Below are 23,607 nucleotides of genomic sequence, written 5' to 3'. Positions count from 1 at the left end.
TTTCAGGGCTCCTGTCTGCCCTGCCCAGAGGGAGACTAGATGGTCTGGAAATTCCTAGGTCCATTGTTTAATATGCTGTTCAGAGGATGGCCCGGGTCCTTCTCATTTGGCCTTCTCTTTAGAAAAGGGCGTCGGTGTTCTCCAGGAAGAGATGAAGCTCTGCAGCTGGTTCAAGCACCTGCCAGCATCCATTGTCGAGTTCCGGCCGGCTCTGCGGACCCTCGCACATCCCATCAGCCAGGAGTACCTCACCGACACGCTGCAGAAGTGGATCCACATGTGAGTAGGCAGAGCTTTCCCGAGCCGCAGACACCGCCCTGGCAGCCTCGTGTGTGGCCATAGGGCCAGTGATGAGTGAGGGACAAGCCTGACCTCCTGGATGATGCTCTGCGCACCGCTCACTAGGTCACGTCGGCTCCTCACTCGGCCACCTGTCGCCAGCTTCATGGCGGGATAGCCCCTACTGTAGGGAACTAAGAAGGAATCTGTCTTTCAAAATACTACGTAGAGGATTTAAAATTCTCTATGGAAGAGTTCTGTCACCATAAACTTTTCTTTAGTTCCTAACACTCAATAGGGCTCTCAACTTCCCTGCAGATGCCTCAGAGAAGCAAGGCTAGGTCCGGTGGACAGGCCACAGGCTGTGCTTATGCACATTTGTACCTGCTCTGAGATAGCATGTTTATGTGTTAGGAGGTTTGCAGAGGGAGGCCTGCTCTCTCTCTTAACAAAGGTGTGGGATCAGGAATCCGGTGAGGCCTAAGGAAAACGATTGTGTTGCAGGTGCAAGGAAGACATTAAGAAGGGGATCACCAGCCTGCTCATGTTCGTGAAGAGCATGAAGGGCCTGGCGGGCATCCGGGACGCGGTGTGGGAGCTCCTTGCCAGCGAGGCCACCAGCCGCAGCTGGGACGTGGTGTGCCGGCGGCTTCTGGAGAGGCCCCTCCTGTTGTGGGAGGACCTGATGCAGCAGCTGTTCCTCGACCGGTTACAGGTACCGTGGGCAGTGGGCTTTAGGGCCAGTCCTGGTGTGACCTGTGACTGTCTGCAGTGTGTTCTTTCCCTGCTGACTCACTTCAGGGAGTCCTAGCATGCCTTCCGGGGGGCTCTTCCGGATCTGCACAGAGACCCCGGGCCTCTGTCAGGTGGTCAGGAACGTGTCTGTGTCCATCAGGGATGACTTTGTCCCCTGCCAGCGTCATGCCATCTGAGCCTGATGGAGAGCCTGCAGGACTGCCACTTGGTCCTCTTGTGTTGAGATTTCTGAAAGGAATTGTTCTCGTTCTGTTGTAGACACTGACAAAAGAGGGCTTTGACTCCATCTCCACCAGCTCCAGGCAGCTCCTCACCTCCGCCTTGCAGGAGCTCGAGAGCAGCAAGTCTGCTTCCAACAAGCACATCCACTTCGAGCACAACATGTCCCTCTTCCTCTGGTCCGAGAGTCCCGGGGACCTGCCTTCCGATGCCGCCTGGGTCAGTGTGGCGAGCCGGGGCCCGTTTGGCGGCAGTGGGCTCTCCATGAAAGCTCAAGCCGTCAGCCCTTGCGTACAGAACTTCTGCGCTGCCCTAGACGCTAAACTGAAGGTGAAACTGGATGACCTCCTGGCTTACCTTCCCTCTGACGACTCGTCACTGTCCAAGGAGGTCACCCCCGTGCAAGCCAAGACCTGTGCCTTCGACAGGTACGCAGACGCCGGGACCGTGCAGGAGATGCTGCGGACTCACTCGGTGGCCTGCATCAAGCACATCACGGACTGCGTCCGGGCAGAGCTGCAGAGCATCGAGGAAGCTGTGCGAGGCCAGCAGGATGCCCGGGGCCATGACAAGCTGTATGCGGTCCTTTTCATGGCCAGGCTCTGCCAGTCCCTGGGAGAGCTGTGTCCTCACCTGAAGCAGTGCATCCTGGGAAAATCTGGGAGCTCTGAGAAACCAGCAAAGGATTCCAGGGCTCTGAAAAAACAAGGAAAGGGGAAAACGGAGAAAGTCCCACCTACGCAGGCCCAGTGGCAGGAGGTTAAGGAGCTCCTCCTGCAGCAGAGCGTGATGGGCTACCGGGTCTGGAGCTCGGCGGTTGTGCAGGTGAGTGCAGGCGGCATGGCCGCGTTCTTCTCTCGCTCCCCACTCCTGGTCTCCTTTCACGACAGCCCAGTCTTGCCGGCTTGATCTTTTAACAGAAAGAGAAAAACCATTCTTACTCCACACAGAGCAAATGTCAAGCCTCTTCCATTCACTGTTAGTCTGGGCCTGGGCAGAAACCCTGGTGACTTTTCCCTTCCATCTCATGAGAAAGACCACCTCTCTGGATAAGGATCTGTTATTTCCTGCTCTTCACCCTAAACATCATGTTCCCTCTAGTCTCTACTGCTGTCTTAAGAGCTGACATTTGCAGAGTAATTAGCAACAACATCCCCATTGCCGACACCAATAATTAGCCAAGAGAAGGGTGATGTCTGCCACTTGCCACCCCACGTGCCCTAAGCAGCAGGAGCTCTGGAGTCTGAAACAAGCTCTGCAGGATCTGAGTGGCCTCTCTGGGCACCTGCGTTTTATTACCAGGTTTTAGCTCATGGATTCGCCCAGTCATTACTTCTAGATGATGCTGGTTCGGTCCTGGCCGCGGCCACCAGCTGGGACGAACTAGAAATCCAGGAGGAAGCGGAGTCCGGTAGCAGCATCACATCCAAGATCCGACTCCCTACCCAGGTAAGCCAGGGCCCCTGTCAGAGCCAGGCCGAGACCTGCTCTGAGGGAAGGAGAGCTTAGAAAGCCACTAATTGTCAGCTGCAGAGGGCGAGCTGCAAGTGTAGTTACCACTTTCTGCAGGGAGTGGGGGCGGCAGAGTGGCCCTGGGGCCAAGTAGAGAGACTGCTCCAGAGACAGTTATGATTCTCCCCTTTTGTAGCACAGGCTCTGCTAATCTGAGAACTTACCCTTTAGTGAAAACAGCAACGTAAGACAGTGCCACCAGCCAGCCGACCCAGGCCACCAAGGGAATGACAGCAGATGTCACTCGGATCTGTTAGCTGGTCTGTAAAAGGGCTGATCGGAAAGGTGAAGGTCTTGGTGTGAAGCCAGGATAGATGGACCCATATTGACTGCGTCTCATTTAATTGGTGCAAGTCGGCGACTCGGTGCTCCTTTGCTGTTTCAGCCGTCCTGGTATGTGCAGTCCTTCCTGTTCAGCCTGTGCCAGGAAATTAACCGGGTTGGAGGCCATGCCTTGCCCAAGGTGACGCTGCAGGAGATGCTGAAAAACTGTGTGGCTCAAGTAGTAGCCGCCTATGAGAAACTCTCAGAAGGAAAAGAGGTGAAGGTAGGTGTTTGAAGTTTTCTCCATTTGACACTGAAATGAGCCTTAGCTTTTTCTGGGGCCTGGGCAGCGCACAGCAAGGACTCTGGGTGTTGAGGGTCACTGAGCCCAGGCTATCGAGTTGGTAGTGGCCTACAACCCTGCAAGTGTAATTACACCGTTCTCAGGGGTCAGGCAGGTCTTCATAGAAAAGCAGGCAGTACAGTGGGAGGAGGAAGGCCTCAGTAACAAAACCCCTCCTGACCAGGCAGTCACACTCCGGGGTTTGGGGCCAATCGTTTGGGGCGAATCATTTACGTCTCAGTTTCCTTAGGATCAAATGTGGTCTCTTAAACTAAACGGCTCTGGGGCTGGGAGGGGGTGGGAAGGATTACAATGCACAGCCGTGGCGAGGTATTGAAGAGTCCCTGCCTCCCAGCCCTCCTCTCCCCTCCCCCATGGTCTGGAAGCATTCTGCCCTCATGGCATACTCCCATTTCATTAGTACCGTAACCCTTTAAGACAGGCCCACCTCCCAATGTGGGGAGAATTCAGTAAGCCTTCTCAGCTTGCTCACAGGCCTCTCCTTCATGAAGGGGTTTTCCCTTTAAATAAGCTGGGACTCGGTCAACCCGTGACACTGCCTATTCCGTGCACGGAAGTCATCTCCCTTAATGGGCGGGGCATTCGTTTGCAGAGAGAAGGTGCATTCCCAATGACCCAGAACCGGGCCCTGCAGCTGCTTTACGACCTGCGGTACCTCAGCACTGTGCTCGCAGCCAAGGGTGAAGAGGTGAAAAGTGGCCGCAGCAAACAGGACTCCAGGTAGCCTCAGCCCAGCTCTCACAATACAGCCTCTGCCAAATGCAAGCAGCCCTGGCCCCTTTCCCAGGGAGCCACCAGTAGCTGTGCTTGTTTTAAACAGGCAAGATAAACACTGACCACCTGCTGGACAATTGTATGGCCAGGCGGACTAAGTGGGCTCTCATTCCTCTTCTCGCGAGTCAGCCTACCAGCTGTTGGGTATAATTGGAGGCTCCAGTGCTCTCCCTAAACACAGCATGGGAAAAAATGAACTTGACTTAGACATACCATCAGCTCAAAACTCTTGAGGATTATTAAGCACAACAATTAGTAACAAGTGGTAATGAGCCAGCCATTAATAAATCCAGCTCCAGGATTTCCATAGCATTCAAGTACCAGAAAATGGGTTTTTGTCTTAAAAACTGTGGAGACTCATCATCCTAATCCTTTTTTTCAGAATCGAGAAAGTGACTGACTACTTGGAAGCACTCATTGATCCTTTTGACCTGGATGTGTTCACACCACACCTCAACAGCAACCTCGCGCGCCTGGTGCAGCGAACCTCTGTAAGCCAGTCCCCAGGACAAATTAAAGCTCCAGGAGGCAGGCTGGGAGGGGCAGGACCCGAGCTGAGGTTAGTTATAGAGACTGAGAGAGGATTAGGTAAGATCTTTCTGCTGAGATTTGACCCCTCTCATGGTAGATAAGGGTTATTCAGGTTTATCAGGCCTTAGAAAAGAATAAAGGAGCCATGTGACAGATTCTGACAGGTAGTAATTTTTAAGCATTAATACACTGAAAACAATGTTCCCCAAAATGATGGCGATCACAAAGTAATTACTTACACAGAGGTTTTAACTGGCCAATAAACCCATGGTTTTATACCCCCTTTCTTGTCTGTCAGGTTCTATTTGGACTGGTTACTGGTACAGAGAATCAGTTCACCCCCAGGAGCAGTACATTCAACTCGCAGGAACCCCATAACATACTGCCGCTGGCATCGAGTCAGATCAGGTACCGATTCCACCACCAGGCTTCTGCTGGCCCCCAGCTTCCTGTTCATGCCACTGACATGCCTTCGTCTTGTCTTGGAGGTTTGGACTTCTTCCCCTGAGCATGACAAGCACGCGAAAGGCCAAATCAACCAGAAGCATCGAGTCCAAAGTCCAGGTGAGTGCAGACATCAAGTTCTTCCCTATGGATCCTGCCCCATCTCCCACCAAACCATCCCATCGGCTCCCCTTAAAGAATCGATAAAGAACTGAATGACAAAATGCACTAATGCTGCTTTTAATGGCGACGCAATATAGAAGTACAGGTTTTACTAGCTTGAGCTGGTACTTAAAAGATGCTCATTTACACTATTGAGCAGCCTCATAAACAAACAGGTTTCAGGCTGCGAGGCTGGAGAACAGCTGCAGGACAGGAAGGTTGCTCTTGGGTTTTGTAGGATGAGAGTGAACTGCTAACCCAGCACTATCGTTATACTTGTTTGGGGAAAAAATGGTTGTTTTGGTGACGGTTTCATCTTCCATTTCTTTTACTTGGGTGATAGATAAAAGGAAATTTGCTTTCTTGAGTTTTACATTTTCTTAATACACGTTTTGTTTCAGTAGGTTGCCATCCATTAGCCTGCAGGAGGAGTCCTGGGTATTTCTGCATTGTGTTGTATACTTGTGTGTTTGAGCTCAAATGCTGGCTTCTTATAGCATTTAGTCGTTTACTTTATTGCTAGACAAAACATGAGCAATGAATCCTTTCCACATTCCCTGCCACAAACGCATTAAGATCCAAAATCTTTGTCAAACATCTGGTTTTAAAACTTGGGAGATGGTAGTAAAAAAAAATTCTTGCACAAACCATCCATCCATAAGCATTGGCTGTGCAGTAACTTCCCTCCATAATTCTAAATCTCTACTTCAAGTAACCGACCTTTCAATTCCGTCCATAGAGGAACCACCGCGGAAAGAGGTGTAGATTTACCCTTTCCCACAGTGGTTCCACCTGCAGAGTTTAGTCGTCCCCATGTCCTCTTCAGTCCCCTGAACTAGAGCTGTCCGTGCTTCTCGGGTCTGTGTGTGCTGTGTGCACTCCGAGTGGGGCGGGGCGGGTGGGGCGGGCGGGGCGGAGGGTGAGCAGGCAGGAGGATCTGGGTGGACTCTAAGGCACTTTCCTCTCCATGCCACGGCAGGTCCCCCCGGCACTCTCGCGAGCAGATGACCCGACGCATCCCGGCTCCTTATTCAGACAGTTTGTCAGTGAGGACGAAGACTCTACACCTTCATTGTTCAAACTCAGCTGGCTCTCTAGTATGACTAAATAACATGGGGCATGGCCATCACTCTCTAAATAAATACTACTTCATCATTTCTACTCACGGTGCCTCTGCTCATCCGTTTCTAAGCCACACTAGTCTGTCCAGTCTCAGTGGTGGAGTGTGGCCCTAGTTACTGGGGGGGGGGGGCGGACGAACTTCAATTCTAAAGGGAATCCTTGGCCAACTGTCTCACAGCACTGTGACTTCAGACATCAGTTTAGATGGCTTAACTCTGTCAGCTTTCAACAGCGCTGCAATTCTCGACACTACGGGGTAGAATTCTCAACAAGATCACATAAGCTGCAGAGAGAACAAGTTTGTAAGACAAAAAAATCATTACATATTTCTTGACTGCCGGAACTGCAATGTTTTCTACCAAATCGGAGATATAGGCTCTGAGCAATGAGGTGGCAGTTATCTGTGTAGACAAGAACCTCAAAGACATTCTCTCTGGAAATACAAATACACACAGAGAGGAGACAGTTCCGGGGGAGGGTGCTTCGCATACACAGCCGCCCTTGGATCTGACTCTGTGACAAAGGAGAGCACAGCACAGCTACATACTAAGAGGTAGTATGGCAATTTCAGTGCAAGACTGAATCAAGGTCTCTATTTTGGAAAAAATGTATGTTTCTTCATGGAAACTATATACTCTTTACTAGTTTATTGAATTTAAAAAATTGGAGATCCCGCATTTTTAAAAGGCCTTTTTACATAAAGTAGAATTTCTAATTGACAGATTTGGAAATCAGTCTGAACTGGACAAACTATGGACTCAACACGCAGATGAGATTTCCTCATACCATTACCTTGACATGGATTTGATACCCACCCTCAAAAGAATCCTATAAAAAAATTGCTTCAAAGCCCCTTTAAAATTGCAATAGTGCAGCAAAACCACAAGTAAACAACTGCCTGTTAACCTGTTATTTCAAATATAGACTGAAAAGCCAACAGGCATTTTTTGTGCAATTTTTTAAAACATCGTAAGATGAAATATCCAATCTGCACAGCGCTGTCCCTTCACAGAAGGCAGAAACGGCCAGCCCGTCATGTTGGAGGCCGGCCCCGGTGCTGTAGGCTATGGAAGTGGGCCTCCCGCAGGGTCTGGTTGATGTGGAAGTAAAGGCCTTGGCATAGTGCAGACTGCTCGGGGGCGGGCTGAGGGGTGTTGGGGCTGGACCCGGGGACGATGTGGTTCAAGCTGCTCTCTGGCCCGCTGGCCCTGTCCGGGCTGTTGATGCTGCTGCTGCTGCTGCTGCTGCTCCCGCCACTGTCACTGCTTGAAGACTGGAAAGAAAAAGGAACAGTTTCACGACGAGGCTAGTCGTTTCTTAAGAACTTCATTGTGGCTTAAGAATATTCTTCCTCCCTAATCTGAGAAGTACCAGCATCAAAACATATACTGAGCTAGCCCGGCTGGTGTGGCTCAGTAGCTGAGTGTCGACCTATGAACCAGAAGGTCACAATTCGATTCCCAGTCCAGGCACATGCCTGGGTTGCAGGCTCCATCCCCAGTAGGGTGCATGCAGGAAGCAAACGATCAATGATTTATCATTGATGTTTCTCACTCCCTCTCCCTTTCTCTCTGAAATCAATAAAAATATACTTAAAAAAAAAAAAAAAAAATATATATATATATATATATATATATATATACACACACACACACACACACATACACACACATAAATTTTAAAGTGTATATATATATACATTTGGCCCACAGACTGAATCTGGTCAAGGACACATACCTCGGTTGCAGGCTTGATCCCTGGCCCCAGTCGGGGTGTAATGGGGAGACAATCAATATGTCTCCCTCTCTCTCTGTCTCTCCCTCCCAGTCTCTCTAAAAAAATTAATGGAAAAGAAATATCCTTGGGTGAGTATTAATACCAACAATAAAAATAACATATACTTGACTTTACAGTTTATAAGTTACGAAATAAAAATAACATATACCCGTATTTTCCGGCGCATAAGATGACTTTTGAAACGAAAAAAAGTCAACCGAAAATTGGGGGCAAAAGACCAAAATTGCACAAAAATTACCTGCAGATCTTGACGGCAAAGTCAGTCTTTTCTTTGAAGTGGGGGGTAGTCTTATACAGCGAACATAGGCCTAAACCTATGTTTTAACTGTAAAATTAGGGGTCGTCTCATACGCCGGAAAATATGGTGCTTGACTTTACAGTTTATAAGTTACGTTCACCTAAGATATTTCATTCTATCCTCACAACTATCCTGTAAGGCCAAGTGGGATTACTGTCCCCATTACATCCCTAAGTGGCAGGGTCCAGACTGAAGCACAGGCCTTCTCCTGCAAACCCCTTCAACCACATCTTAACTCCTTTACATGTCTTCTCTAGTCCTTCATTCCAATAATTTCCAATAGTCAAGGGAACAAGTGCTCAGCCTGTAAGGCAGGGGTGGGGAATGTCTGGCCCGGAGGCCAAATAAGGCCTCTGAAATCATTTGGTCTGGCCCAGCCCAGGCATCAGGGGTGAGCTAATTAAATGTTTGGACAAGCCGAAACCGGTTTGGCTCAGTGGTAGAGCGTCGGTCTGCGGACTGAAAGGTCCCAGGTTCGATTCCGGTCAAGGGCATGTACATTGGTTGTGGGCACATCCCCGGTAGGGGGTGTGCAGGAGGCAGCTGGTCGATGTTTCTCTCTCATCAACGTTCCTGGCTCTCTATCTCTCTCCCTTCCTCTCTGTAAAAAATCAATAAAATATATATTTTTTAAAAAGTTTGAACAAATGAAGCAGGCTAATCTTTAAGTTGATGATTTTGAATGACCCTCAAATGATGTTATAAAAATCCAAAAGGCCATCAGCAGAAAAAAGGTTCCCCACCCCTGCTCTGAGGTATCACTCATTGGTACAGGATGTAAGAGAGGTATCCTCATAACAAATAAGAGGGCTTCTGGGAACAAGTTAAAATAAAAAATAAAAACTTGTGACAATCTGTGATTATCTCAAGGACGGGAATGGTGTTCTCTGAATGCAGAACACACATCCTGAGAATTTAATATACTTCTTGTAAAGTTATAATAGCATTTTTGCAGTTCGATGTGCATGTGCATGAACCCGTCTAATATTTTAATGCAACTAACATGACTGGTGTCTTAGTCTTGAAGAAGCTACTCAGAGATCCCTAAAAAAGAGTCACTCAGAAATCTCCTCTCTTACACTAGTAGGGGTCTCAAAAGAGAAGGCACTGGTAAGGATCCTTTCAGAACTATAGCATTACACAATTTAATACTGCATTTCTAATAAAGAATGGCAATCATTTAATTAGCACTCTCCTCTATTTACAACTCAATACAATATTGTACTAGAAGGAATAATACATGAGCAAGTTAGAATTCTAGTAATTGATGATTTGGTGTGAAATTTGTTCTCATTAGCCTTTTGATACATCTAAATTTTGATACATCTTAAAGATACTGGTTTTGAAATGTCCGCTTTCAACAATGTAAAATCTACACATAAGAAAAAAGCCTGGAAAAAAATAGCCCGTAGTACTAATGTTAAAATAGAGGGGTTATAGATCTTATTTTTTCAACCCTTTATTATACATTTTTCGCAATGTGGTTATTACATATTTTACATTATCAAAATAAATGTATAAATAAAATAAAATGTTATTTCAAGATAGATACTTTAAAAGTCACTTTTAAAATACCAAAAGTTATACCTAACAATACATCTATAATAATAAGTGTAATATGCTAATTAGATATGACATTCCAGAGGACCTTCTGAACGAAGACGATGGGGTACCGGGTGCCTGTTGGTGACCAGAGGGAAGCTGGTGCTAGCAACTGGGAGAGGGAAGGCCTACTCTTGCATGAATTCCGTGCACCAGGCCTCTAGTATATTATAATACACACGGATATATAGGAATCACATGAGTCCTTTCGGAGAAATTACAGTCCTAACTGTAATTTACAATGATGAAGGGACACTGGGTTGATTCTACTACTTAAAAATGTACATGTATATAAACATGCATGAAACAGCAAAGAAAGCATGTTCACCAAATGCACCCATCATTAATAAGGCTTAAACCAAGAGCTGTCATGGTCCATGGGTCACCTGGAGCTGCTGAACATAGGTCACATATCTTATTGCCCATAGGGAGTAGGAGACAACCTAGCTTGCTTTCTACAATTAAAAAAATTCCATGAAAACATAACTGGGCTGAGTGGCATCAGACAGCAGTGTTAACAACAACAATTACATTTACTTGAAGACTGAAGAAGTCAAAGCCAATTTAAATTAAGAAACAAGCACCTCGCTTTCCATAGCAGCCTCTCCTGACCTAGAGTGTAACGACCTGGAACTAACTGCCTGCGCTGGTACACCTCACAAGGCCGTGCATGTTTAACGAGCAGGGAAGGTACTACACTAGGGGAGAAACCCACCGCACAGAAAACTTTGTTTCCTCTTAGTCTGTGTTCTTTGTTTTTCGTTACAGGTAGTGTCTGAAAATTAAGGCAAGAACTAGAATCAGTTTCTAATAAGTCAAGTTTCTGTTTCAAATTATATTTATTTCACAACTTAACAGCAAAGATGATACTACTCTGAGAAAAGGTAAAAGTTCTTTAAAATAAACAGGTTAGAAAAACTTCTGTACAGTGACCATTAAAAGGAGGGAGGGGGACACAAATACACCAGCAGCAATTCCCAGGCCAGTGGTTGGCAAACTGTGGCTCGAAAGCCACATGCAGCTCTTTGGCCCCTTTTTAGCAAAGGCCAGCTTAGGAGTACCCTAGTTAAGTTAATAACAATGTGCCTACCTATATAGTTTAAGTTTAAAAAATTTGGCTCTCAAAAGAAATTTCAATCGTTGTACTGCTGATATTTGGCTCTGTTGACTAATGAATTTGCCAACCACTGTCTTAGGCCATTTAAAAATTTTTGTAATGTAACTTTATAAAGACATATAAAAATGTTTAGTGTGCCTGGCCTATATGGCTCAGTGGCTGAGCATCGATCCATGAATCAGGACGTCACAGCTCGATTCCTGGTCCAGCCACATACCTGGATTTCAGGCTCTATCCCTGATGTAGGGCGTGCAGGAGGCAGCCGATCAATGATTCTCTCTTATCATTGATATTTCTATCCCTCTCTTCCGCTCCCTTCCTCTCTGAAATCAATAAAAAATATATATTTTTAAAAAGTTTAGTGTGGCCTTGTTTAATTAAACAGCTAAAGTCTACAAACAACCAAAATGGTAACAATAGAAAAATTGGTTAAATTATAATATCCTATATAATAAAAGCCTAATATGCTAAGTGATTCATTTGACCTGTCGCTATGACATGCACTGACCACCAGGGGGGTGATGCTCTGACCAGTAGGTTAGCTTGCTGCTAAGGTCCAGCTGATCGGGACTGGGCAAGAAGGGCTGGACATGCCCTAAAGCCCTCCCACGATCCCTCCCCAGCCCCGCCAATCAGGACTGAGACAGGCAGGACACGCCCTGGATGAATCTGTGCACCGGGCCTCTAGTATGTATATAAGGTTCAATACATGAATTATAATTCGTAACAATGAAACTGTATTCAGGTATTAAAAATCACATACACACACACACATAAACACACCAACATAAAAAGAAGCCTTCAACATCTTTTTTATAGGTTACAAAACAGTGTATATAGTATGTCAGCTGGTTTTAAAATGATTTTCTTTAAATGTAAATATATACTAAAAATATTCTGGAAGGATATATATGCCAAAATATTTAGAATCTGGAACTTCTATTTTTTTTTTACTATATTTTCTATAGCTTCTACAAAAAGAGATTTCTTTTGTGGGAAAAATGATCATGAGTGAGAATACTGCTACAAAAGAGAGGTCTTTAGTTAATTCTAAGACTTAAATATACAGATCAGAAGTTTGCAATCTTTTTTGGCCATGCCCCTCCTGAGCATCTCTAAAATCCTGATGGCTCCCCTCAAGACCATAATTCTTCTTATTCAAAAAGTGAACTCCTATTCACACGGAGGAAGCCTAAAAGGCCATTAACTTGGGCTAAATAAGCTTCCAAAGAACATGGCATCCATGAAAGAGAAAAATGAAAGAACAAAAGGACAGCTGAAGTACTGAGGAAGAAATCACTAAGAAATTGTTAATAAATAAATAAATAAATAAAATAATATGAAGTGATACAAAAAATTAGCAAATAAAGTTTCAAAACATATAACAGAGAACTGAAATGCATAAATGTCACTATACACTTATATACTGTATATGAAGTCCCTAGAACCATAAGAAATGCAAAAAATTCACTGTGAATAACGCATCCTCAAATTACTCCCCTTAAAAATCAAAGCAAAACAAGGGAAGTGGTCAACATGTTTACAATGTTCTTGTGAGTTTCACCTTGTTTTGGCAGCATCTGCTGCACCTCCCACAGCCCATTAGCTACCTAGGAAGGAACTGGGGAGGGCTACAAGGTCAAGCTTAATTTAGCTGGGACTTGTTTGTGGCCCTGACACAGGTCAGACCCAGGCCTGACCCTAGAGCGCTCCCTACAATCTTTCCCATTGCTTATAAACAATCGGAAATTATTTGCTGAGCAACATTTAATGTTTCTGCAAGTTGTTTTTTAGTTTGACACACATCTTCATCCAATAATGCTTGTAATTGTTGGTCTTCAAACTTTTTCGGTTGGCCTGGACTTTCTGTCTTTCACATCGAAATCATCACTTTTAAAGTGTTTAAACCAGCGTTCACAAGTATCTTGAGATCGACCATGATCACCATAAGCTTCCCGAAGTATCCAGCAGCACTTTTCTTCAAAATAATGAATTAAAACTTCCCACAAATGCTCTTCTTTTGGCACGAAATTCGACAGTTTTATAAGTATAAAAATATCTATGATGTTAACACCTTCAGAAAATTTGACATATGAAGTTTTACAAAAAAGTAGTATACATATCAAATAGCATATACATCAACATGTATGTAACTCTGTCTACTGAAAGAGATCCACATATTAACTGATACACCTAGTACTACTGTCATCCAAGGTAAAAATGCCTATCTTTCAAGATCCTTTGGCTCTATTTTCTGCCAATTCAAGTCTTCTCGCTCTCCATGAGGCTTTCTCAAGTACCTCACAAACTGATGAGTGTTTTTCAAATGGATGGAGAAACCCATTGGTGGAGAGCAACCAGCACATAAAAAGAAAACAGTGCAACAAGGTGAGGGTAACTGTGAAATTTTTTTTCGATTATTCACAAATATATTTGGTATGTACTGGGACACAAGATAAAAGCATTTCTATGGGGCAGGGTCAAAAATGTTTAAAGTCGCCAAAACCGGTTTGGCTCAGTGGATAGAGTGTCGGCCTGCGGACTGAAAGGTCTCGGGTTCGATTCCGGTCAAGGGCATGTACCTTGGTTGCGGGCACATCCTGGTGGAGGGTATGCAAGAGGCAGCTGGTCAATGTTTCTCTCTCATCGACGTTCCTAGCTCTCTATCTCTCTCCCTTCCTCTCTGTAAAAAATCAATAAAATATACTTTTAAAAAATGTTTAAAGTCATTGTAAGTGGTCTTATTAAGACTCAGCCATCAAAGTGTTCGACTTGATACGATCAAGACCATTTACTTTTAACCCTAAAGGCATAAAATGAAATTTTAACTCTATCAGTGCTTTAAGATATAGAGATAAAATCGTCTTATTAAAAAAAAAACAAAAAAAACCCCACACTTGAAATAGGGGGGAAAAAATTATTTCCCCCACTGAGTGGCACTTTTTCATATCAAATCCTTGGGGTATCAGGTGGGGGGCACTACTCGACAGCATGGCTTTGAGAACTGGTACAGTTTGTACCTTGTTACTATTCCTGCTTTGAAAGACTTGAACACATTCTGTACTGAGAGTCCAGAAACTTTGGGAGTGAGAAAGATTCACCAACTAGGATTCCTGTTCCCAGGCTCCTGACTCCTTATAGACCATCTATCCAAATCCACAGTTACAAAGCGCATTTCTTTTCTCTGAATTTTCAATTTGGGCTGAGTGCTGACTCTGACCAGGTTACTTTCAATGACAACTTTTTATTACAAATCAAAAGACAGTAAGGTCCTGATCTGTGAATTGCAAATCCAGACATACAAGTACAAAGTTAAGTTTATGAAGATTCTGATCGAGAGTCTCTCTTTCTAAATACACAAAGGCAGCTCACAAGAGCCCAGTGGCAAAGAACTATGTGAAAAGGGAGGATTCTAAAACCTGCTTGTGCACCCTGGTAACTGCAGATAAGACCGGAAGAATGCAGTCCATTTTAGAGTCACTTGCAGGCTTTTGAAAACATGCCAGGGCCCCACCTCGGGAGGCAGTGCCCCTGGGCTCCCTGGTCATTTATTTACTGAGCTCCATCAAGAATGTGCTAACAATACAGCCACTGCTGAGGACAGTACACAGCCACTGTGGCGACAGGAAATCTAGCAATAGGTGCGTATGAGGGAGCGAGGAGAGCAGGCCAGCATGAGGACTGTGACAATGTCAATGAAGAGGTTATGTATCATACCCCAGAGGGAGATGGAAGGGACACGGGAAAAAATAGAGGCATCCAAGTTGACACCAACCACTCAGGACAATGCTTGCCAAATACAGTTGATCCTTGAACATGAGGGTTAGTGGTGCTGACCACTGCACAGTTAAAAATCTGCATATAACTTCTGACTCCCCCAAAACTTAACCACTAATAACCCACTGTTGACCTGAAGACAAATAACATAAACAGCCAATTAACACACGTATTGTATTTATTGTATATTAAATTATACTAGAGGCCCAATGTACGAAATTAGTGTGTGTGGGGGGGGTCCTTCAGCCTGGCCTGCACCCTCTCACAGTCTGGAGCCCTCGGGGATGTCCGCTGAGGGCTAAGCCAGCCATGACCCTGGCTTCTGGCAGAGTGAAGCTCCCATGGGAGTGTACTTACCACCAGGGGACAGCTCCTGTGTTGAGTGTCTGCCGCTGATGGTCAGTGCGGATCATAGTGACTGGTTGTTCTGCCATTCTATTTGCATATTAGCCTTTTATTATATAGGATTATATTTTATATTATATTATATTATATTATATTCTGAAATCCTATAGGGTAAGCTACAGAAAGGATATTAAAAAATTACAAGGCAAACACATTTACAGTACTGTACATATTTACTTAAAAAAAAGAAAAAGAACGTATACTAGTAAATGGACCCACATAGTTCAAACCCATGTTGTTCGAGGGTATAGTGATAAATCATTTTACTTCTTGCTCATCAAGAGAAAAGCAAGCCTAACTTCGCCACTGCTAACATGATTCATACAGAATGGCTTTACAGAAAAATTTTATTCCTATAGTAAAAATACGCATCTCAATTTAAAAAATAGCACCCAAAGGCTCACAAATCACTAAATCTAGGTCACTGGAGTTAAAATTCAAGTTCTTCAAACATCAATTATATTTTTGAAAAAACAAAACAAACAGCCACAAAAAATACTAGACCCCGAAGTCTCCATTTATTCTACGCAGATAGAAATCGAAATGGCTTCTTGCTAACACCGTGTTATAGCACTGACTGGGGAACACGGTCCAGCTTCTCTTCTGTGTCTCTGATTCTGCCAAGTCGAGGACCTCGCTGCCCTGGATGCTAGCACAGCTTCCCAGAACCTCCACCCGCCCTTCTGGGAGACGGCACGCCCATGGCGAGCAGCAGGCTGCTCAGCAGTCACGCTCTGGGCTCACTGGCCCTGCCTCTTGCTAGCTGTGTATCTCTGGGCAAGTGACTTTATATTTTTCTGTGCCCCAAAATTTCCATCTGACAAGTAGAAATAACAGTACCTGCTAAATGGCAGGAAGAAAATGCACAAGCAGAGTGAAAGTTTCTATATCACTCAGCTGGCAAGTCAGTGCACATTCTTTGGCTCCAAGGGTGTAGGAAGAAAGAGGCATGAACTGGTTCCAATTTTCAGGCAATTACCATTTTCTTATGGCACAGTTTAATAGTTTAACAGAAATCAAACAGCTCAAAAAAAACCCTAACAAACCACCTCACATCTTATTTCACAGTGCTTGCCAATATTATTACATTTAGGAGAAAAAAGATAACTTTTGGGAATTTTAAATCTCTCTTAGAATTAAAATTTCCTTCCAAATGGAAGTTCTTCAAGGAACACACACACACACACACAAAAAAAACGAATTCTAAAGTTATTTAAGTATTTCAGGAATGACAAAGGAAACCATTTCTCTTAATTGAGTTAGTCTTAAGAAAACTTACCTCTGCCCTACCTTAGAATTAAAAAGTAACCTTTTCATCAATAAGATGTCATGTAAATTAATAAAATAACCCATTTATAAGGAACCATTTTAGTGCTTTCCCTTTTATATGTCAAAAAGCAGCCAAATAACCCTAACCTTGCTATTTTCGTGCTACAAGCATACTGATCTATTCCAGTGGTGACCGTTCAATTATTCAGGGCTTAACTTTCCGCTTTGAAGACTTTCCCCTGCCTTCTGCCTCTCTAGCTCTCCCTGGGTTCGCAGGCCTCATTACTTGTTAATGCCACCGCTGGGGGAGCATAGCACCACAGGCCACCCGCTCAGGCGGCTGGTGGACGTCCAGCCAGCACAGCTGAGACAGGGGTCCAAGTTACCACTGCCCGAGAGGGCTCCTGGTGCGTGCAGATACCATGACAGATAAGGAGTATCTGCACTGACTGTAATTATAACACAGACAACCTAGTCCACCCCCAGCCTAATGATTTACATAGCTGCTTAACCACTGAATTTCTTTGGACAAGTAAGAACAAGACATAGGAACCTACAGGTTGAACAACCACACACGATTTTCTTCTGTGATACCATTATACGGGTTTTAGAAAGGGAGTACAGGTCATTTTCTACCAACAGCAATGAAAACAAAACGAAAACAAATCCTAAGGAGTTTCTCTAAAAATAAGAGATCAGAAATGTTTAATTTTTTTTAAACGTAACAATTTATATTCCTGTTCTCAGACATTAAAAGTGAGGGTATCAGGGGAAAAGGCCAATACAAAGAGTTAGACTTACTACTATACCTTCAAACAACTGTGAATATCATACAGCGGATTTACATACAGATTCATGCCAACACCATGAAAGTAATCACTGCATCCTCTTTTAAGGAATAGCCTTATAATTCAAAAGATTAATGGTGCTCTCCCTCCCGGGAGGAGCACACCCCTGCTTTCCCCCTGCCCCCCAGACCCTTACCATTAGAAAAAAGGAAGGAAGGAAGGAAGGAAGGAAGGAAGGAAGGAAGGAAGGAAGGAAGGAAGGAAGGAAGGAAGGAAGGAAGGAAGGAGACTCAATTAGTTAGTGTTTTATCATCAGATGCTCACGGTAGCCTCTAAAGGCTGGTTTCCTTCATCCCTGAGATTCCCCAATTACCATTTTAAACAAAGGCCGATAACTTTTTTTCCTCCTTTTTTAAAAAGGAAGAAAAAGTGTAATAGGAAAAAATTTAACAGGGATAAAAGTTATAGAAACTCAAATCTCCATGTAGAACAAGCATGTCAAACTCAATTGCTAACTCAAATAAATGAGGCATGTGGCCTATGAGTCGTGGGCTGGGAGTTTGACATGCTTGCCGTAGCTACACTTTCATTAGTTGTTCCTGAATGAGTCTTTCCCACATGACAGTTACAGACCCCCACCCTGGGGGGAGTTACGGACTTTGGATATAAGTCAAGTCCTAACATCAAGAACTGATTAAAATGCAATTATCTGGCTGTGCAAAAATTGTGATAAACAGAATTCTGCTTGAAGTTCTGAGGCTTAGGAGTCTTTGCTGTTGAGATTCTGTTGGGTGGTACCCGTCCTTAGGCACCTAACTTATAGCAGCATCACTCCAATGTGAGCCTCCCTGCGGCCCTGTGGCCCGCCTTCCGAGGACCTCTCCCCACACGCCGAGGAGGCCCTCTCAAGAAGCCAGAACCCTGGGGCTCTCCCTCTCCACGCTACTCTGCCTCCTGAAACAGCTTCCTGAACAACACAGTGAAAGGGGGAAACACTGAAAAACAGGGCTCTGTGAACGTGTACATTACATATTCTTAAAGCTATGTGCACTGAAGCAACAAGATATGCTTGCCTTAAAGACAATAATGGTTCATAAACTATTAGAAAATAAGTTGGTTTGTGAAATATCAAACAGGGGGTTCAAAGAAGGGCTTGCAAAGGTCCATGAAACTTATGGGGCGGGGGCGTGCCTGACTAGGGCAGACACAGACTCTTTTGCTGGGGAGGAGATAAAGCTTCCTCAGAGGGGCCATGACTCAAAAAAAGGCGGGAATGCTGCGGTTCCTACCTCTGTGTCCCAGGAATCGTGAAAGTCAGGGTTTCTGCTACTCCTTTTGGTCTGTGGGGGGAGATGGTGGTCCTCTTCACTGCCATTCCTTCTCCTTTTCCTGAAATTAAATCAAGAGGGGGGAAATCCAACAATTCACCTTTCAGACTTAAAATTGTAAACCATGACAACATACAAATTTGTCCTTTTGCCTGAAAAAATAGAACTCGGCGTATGACAGATAGCCCAATAGGTTAAAACTGGAAGCACACCCTCACTAGGCATGTGAAGAGTAAAAACATAAAACAGCAGCAGGAAGGTGGGGCTCAAACTTGGTGTGACCGATTTTGCAAAAGCAGCCTTTTAAATGCCTACTGTGAATAAATAAGCGCAGGAAGACAGTAATGATTGCGCTTTTTAAACTCCACCTAATTAAAGTTATGGTCTTTCTACATTTCCTGAAATTCCAAGTTACTTCATTTTGTTTCCTTCTATGTAACAAGGCCTATTTTATCCTTAAAATCCTTATGATAATGGTGCTACCCAGGAATATCCACAAAGGTTCATGGCAGCCGCTCATGTTTAGTTTTTCTTCATCCCTGATTTTCTCCCATTTGTCACATTAAACAAAAGCTCTATGCCCTCCCAAGTATTAAATTACTTTTCTGGACAAACCCTGGAAAAGCTGCTCTTGAACACAAACTTGATTATTCTGGCGATAGCACCGAATGTTATGATATAAATTACTTGACCAGATTGTTTCTTTGAGACTATGGCATACGCTGGTTAAAACGTACAAATTTAACCGGGACCGGTTTGGCTCAGGGGATAGAGCGTCGGCTTGGGGACTGAAGGGCCCCGGGTTCGGTTCCGGTCAAGGGCATGTACCTTGGTTGTGGGCATGTCCCCGGTGGGGGGTGTGCAAGAGGCAGCTGATCGATGACTCTCTCTCATTGATGTTTCTAGCTCTCTACCTCTCTCCCTTCCTCTCTGTACAAAAAAAATAAAATATATTTTTTTTAAAAACGAACAAATTTAAAGAAAAATCAGATACCTTTCTCAGTTCACTGTGTTCTAAGATGTGCAACAGAGACACAATTTGTATGCTTTCTATGCAAGAACCAAGTGTCGTCAGAACAACTTCCAAACCCCAGTTAGAAAAGAGAAATAAATTATAGGAGGTGTAATTTTAAGTCAAATTGCCTGGAACTGTGCTGTCCAATATGGCAGCCACTAACACATGTGGCTATTTAAATTTTAATTAATTACAATAAAAAATCCAGTCCCTAGGTCGCACTAGCCACATTTCAGCTAGTGGCAACTGTACTGGACAGCAGTCAGAGAAGGTTCCCAGCACTGCAGGCAATGCTGCAGGACAGAGCTGCCTGGAGGCCATGTTACACAAAGCAGCAGCACCTACTGAGCGAAAACTCTTAAAGGTCCAAGTTTTTAGAGCTAGAGGAAAATCAGCTTTTGGGAAAGTACTGAATCTGAGCTTATAGTATCTTCTTATATAAGAGGTGGGCTTACTGAGTCAGGCCCTTCATCCTAAAGTTTTGAGTTGAACTTTGAACACTGAAGAAACTTTATCCTCCTGCACTGAGTTCCCGTACTCTGCAGCATTCTGAGTCCCTCTAACAGCGTGATGAATGAGTTTGAATCCAGTTTAGGGTAAATAGTGGGTGTGTGGTTCTGATAAAGCATGAACCAACCAACAGGCAGAGGGCTCCGTCACTTATCTCATTCTAAGGCTCGGCTGTTTGTAAAGTAAGATCATCGCTTCTGCTTCCTACCTTTCTCCCAGGAGTCTGGGTCATATCTACACAGTATTTTGAAGTATTCGGAAGCTAAAGACCAGATGAATACCAGGTTTTAATAGTCATTAAAGATGTTATTAACATAGATTTGAGCCAAGAAGTTGCTACTTCCATCCTCATATGACCAGAGTGTTCACAGGAATAGGAAGAAGTTACAGAGCGATGTCCAATGGAAGGCCAGTGGACACCCAAAGAAACTCATGAAACGGCAGTATGTTGGTCCCAAACTCTACTTTTATCTGTGACAACAGCTGATTGTGCTTTGGGCTGCTGAGTCACTCTTACCAAACGTAGGAGCCTGACCAAAACTTTCCGGTTTCCTCATTTTTAACAGGGAATGCATCTTCCCAGCGACAAGAATCCGAATGTCAAGAGTGTAAGGACAGAGGCTGGGCTGGCTTTGCCGATCTCACTAAACTCTGGGAAGGTCACAGGAAACAGCCCTGCCCATTCATCTTCAGCCCATTTCTCAAACGACCAGAACCCTCTTCACCTGGCGGGGGCCTCTCTTTGGATGGAACCGGGTTAAGAATGAGCCCTACTTGTTCTTCAATTCACTTGTCTCTGCTCTGTGCACATTCTGTCCCTGAAACACTCTTCTTTCCACATTATCGTTAATAACTGGAAAGATTACAGCTTCATGCCCACACCTACCCACACAATCAGTCAGGTGATAACTTTCAACATTAAGGCACAGACCAGGTTATAATTTTAGCAGCCACACTGTCATTGGTCATATTCTCCCTAGCCATCTAGTTAACAGATCATTGTTTAGCGTCTACTATTTCTAAGGACGGCTGATTCCATCCTTTTTCATCATTTCATATCTCCCCAGTCTTCCTGCCATACTGGGCCCAGAAGTAGAACTCTCCCTTCCTCCGGTAAAAAAAATAACTACACAAATAAATCCCTCAACACGTGAGACAAAGGATCGGTACTGGTGAAAGGAAGGGCTTCCTTGTGGGTATTTCACTTCAATACCCACTCCTCTTCCGCCGCCCCCGTATGTATGCCACCATCTTTGACCAATGCTTCACCAGCACGGTGAACTAACTTGGAGATACCAAGACAGCTGGGGCTGGCAGAACTGGTCCCTCGTGCACCGTGGGGCTTGGGGTGAAGAGAAAAGCAGGGGAGAAACCCCTGTCCACACTTCTTTTATGGTAGTTAGTGACCGGTAGTCATGTTGGCCTTCCTTGCGTACCAGAAGAAAGAAAATCTGCTCCCAGCATAAACACAGCCATCTGTGCACAGTTTTGGATAAGAGAGACCCTTGAGTAGGAAATATTTTGACTCTTCCCCATACGTGAAACAGCCCAAGACAGGATCCAAAAGCCACACACTGGATTTGGGAAGGGAAAGAAAATAGCAATCGGACCATGCTGGCGCTAGGGAAGGGCTCTGCGCCTAAGCCCGCCAGGCCAGCGGTCACCGGGCCCCTAAAGCCAAACTGGGGGCATCTTGTTTCCCATACAGAGGCGCGTGATGCCTCCCGCCCTGCAGGGCCCAACTCAACAAGCCCGAGGAGCCACAGCTTCTCACTCCTGGACCACCGGACCCCAGGAGGCCTTCCAGAATGTCAGCTCCGCGAACCAGCTATTCCCCGGAGCGGGGTCCTCGGGGGAAGACAGCGGATCCCATGCCGAGCCCGTGAACACATGGAACAAGAAGACAAACAGCATCACGTGCCCGGGCGATCCGACCCGTGAACCTGAAGGACGCGGGCCCCGCAGCCGGCCTCCCCGCGTTGGCCTCCGCAGGAAAATGGAAGAGCTGGGCTGGGTGACCCATCGGTGTTTTTTTTTTTTTCACCTCAAACTCCGCAAGGAAGGCCTTTTCTCATCTGGAAGCGAAGCGGGTCCCCTTCATCCCGGGGTTCCCAACCCCCGTTTGCTCCTCTCCACATGGTGACAGGGGGGAACTCAGAAGACGACGAAGAAGAAAGGATCGCGGCCGAGTCCGGCCTCGAGCGAGCGCGTCCAGCAGCCCAACCCCCCTCCCCAGGCCTGAGGCCAGGCTCCGGGGGACGCAGGGCGTCGCGGTGCGATCCTCCCTCCCTCCGGCCTCCGGGCACAAACGGCTCCGCCTCCGAACAGTTGAGAACGCGCTCAGTTCTCCCCGGGCTCCGGCCAGAGGGACCCCCACCAGCCACTGTGGTCACCCGCCCTTCCGCCTTCACAGCCGCCGTCCGGGACCCAAATCCTTCCGTCAACACAACCCCTCCGGGCCGCAGGGCTAACCAACCCCAGTCCTTCTTCCTGACCTTGGGGCGCCCGCAGCCCCGCACCCCGTTCCCCGCCCCCCTCCCCGATGCTCCAGGAGCTCCCACTCCGACATCAGACATTCCTCCCCTCCCCCCACCCTCCTAAATTTAGGACGGGGACGCTGTGGGGCCGGCGTCTCTCTTCCGGGACCGACCAGACTTCATTCCCGACAGAGGGCGATGGGGGAGGGGGGAGAGGGGGAGACGTGGGCCCTGGGAGTCACTCCGCCAGCACCCTCAGGGGTCAGGTGCCGAGACACCCGCCCAGCCCGCGCCCCTCCTCCCCGGCCCCGACCGTAACACCCGCAGGGCCCGCGCCGGCTCGGACCCCGCTTCGAGCGTCCGGTCGACTCCACCCGCCGAGAAAGCGGAGAGGGGCTGGGAAGGAATGGGGGGTAATGAGGGGGGGGGTGGTCCCTGTGGTCTCACCTGGGGCGGAGGCGCTCGCTCATGGCAGCCGGTGGAGGGGAGCGACGCGGAGGCGCTCGGCGAGAAGAGGGGGCCGAGGGTGTGGTGTTTTGGCGGCCGCCACGCCCACCCCGTCGGGCCTTGGCTCTCGCCGCGGCGGCACGGGTGGACCCTGCCGGTGGTAAGTACCCCTCGGTGGGACCCGTACCACTGCTACTTCCGGCGTCCGCTCCGCGCCCCCCCATGTCGCCGCCGCCGTGGTTCCGCCCTCTCGCGGCTGCGCAGTGACGCGTCCCGGCCGCCGCGCCGACCCGTAGCCCCGCCCACGGGGGAGGGGAAGAGGCGGGCTTGGAGGGGGGAGGAGCTACGGA

At 46.3% G+C, this 23,607-nt stretch overlaps 2 protein-coding genes and 1 long non-coding RNA gene across 6 annotated transcripts in view; 2 read left to right on the top strand and 1 right to left on the bottom strand.

Annotated features, from left to right (window-relative positions):
- Positions 1-6,466, top strand: part of COG1 (component of oligomeric golgi complex 1) — an 11,399-nt gene extending 4,933 nt beyond the window's left edge. The window contains exons 5-15 of one of the 2 annotated variants that reach the window (XM_084862130.1): positions 123-279; positions 784-994; positions 1,294-2,079; positions 2,557-2,703; positions 3,152-3,313; positions 3,987-4,114; positions 4,551-4,659; positions 4,998-5,107; positions 5,188-5,263; positions 5,710-5,743; positions 6,285-6,466. In XM_084862130.1, the coding sequence (XP_084718256.1) occupies positions 123-279; positions 784-994; positions 1,294-2,079; positions 2,557-2,703; positions 3,152-3,313; positions 3,987-4,114; positions 4,551-4,659; positions 4,998-5,107; positions 5,188-5,263; positions 5,710-5,724 (1,901 nt within the window). In that variant the 3' untranslated portion in view covers positions 5,725-5,743; positions 6,285-6,466. The remainder of the gene's footprint in view (positions 1-122; positions 280-783; positions 995-1,293; positions 2,080-2,556; positions 2,704-3,151; positions 3,314-3,986; positions 4,115-4,550; positions 4,660-4,997; positions 5,108-5,187; positions 5,264-5,709; positions 5,744-6,284) is intronic. The other variant, XM_084862129.1, reaches the window with a different exon arrangement.
- Positions 5,368-23,546, bottom strand: VCF1 (VCP nuclear cofactor family member 1). 3 transcript variants are annotated; one of them, XM_084862167.1, is made up of 4 exons: positions 23,258-23,522; positions 18,770-18,869; positions 10,840-10,899; positions 5,368-7,700 (listed from the first exon to the last, which is right to left on the bottom strand). In XM_084862167.1, exons 1-4 carry the CDS (start codon positions 23,479-23,481, stop codon positions 7,461-7,463), a joined length of 624 nt encoding a protein of 207 aa, XP_084718293.1. In that variant the 5' UTR covers positions 23,482-23,522; the 3' UTR covers positions 5,368-7,460. The 3 variants fall into 3 exon arrangements, with proteins under 3 accessions (XP_084718293.1, XP_084718294.1, XP_084718295.1); XM_084862168.1 differs by lacking the exon at positions 10,840-10,899 and having other exon boundaries at positions 23,258-23,546; XM_084862169.1 differs by lacking the exons at positions 10,840-10,899; positions 18,770-18,869 and having other exon boundaries at positions 5,368-7,733; positions 23,258-23,525.
- Positions 10,836-18,656, top strand: LOC311610664. Its single transcript, XR_014793005.1, has 2 exons — positions 10,836-10,897; positions 16,261-18,656. It is a non-coding gene; the product is annotated as an uncharacterized lncRNA (long non-coding RNA).
- Positions 23,547-23,607: the final 61 nt, after the last annotated feature.

Source organism: Pipistrellus hanaki, assembly GCF_964339955.1.
Source record: "Pipistrellus hanaki genome assembly, chromosome: 16".
Classification (NCBI taxonomy): Eukaryota; Metazoa; Chordata; class Mammalia; order Chiroptera; family Vespertilionidae; genus Pipistrellus; species Pipistrellus hanaki.
The sequence above is the reverse complement of the archived record's forward strand: the minus strand, read 5'-3'. Positions and strand labels throughout refer to the sequence as shown.

Coding starts and splice junctions, on each gene's coding strand:
- VCF1 (XM_084862167.1), bottom strand. CDS start 23,481: ATGGGGGGGCGCGGAGCGGACGCCGGAAGTAGCAGTGGTACGGGTCCC. Junction 18,870..23,257: donor AGCGAGCGCCTCCGCCCCAG/GTGAGACCACAG, acceptor ATTTAATTTCAG/GAAAAGGAGAAGGAATGGCA. Junction 7,701..10,839: donor GAAACAAAGTTTTCTGTGCG/GTGGGTTTCTCC, acceptor TTTTCTTTCCAG/TCTTCAAGCAGTGACAGTGG.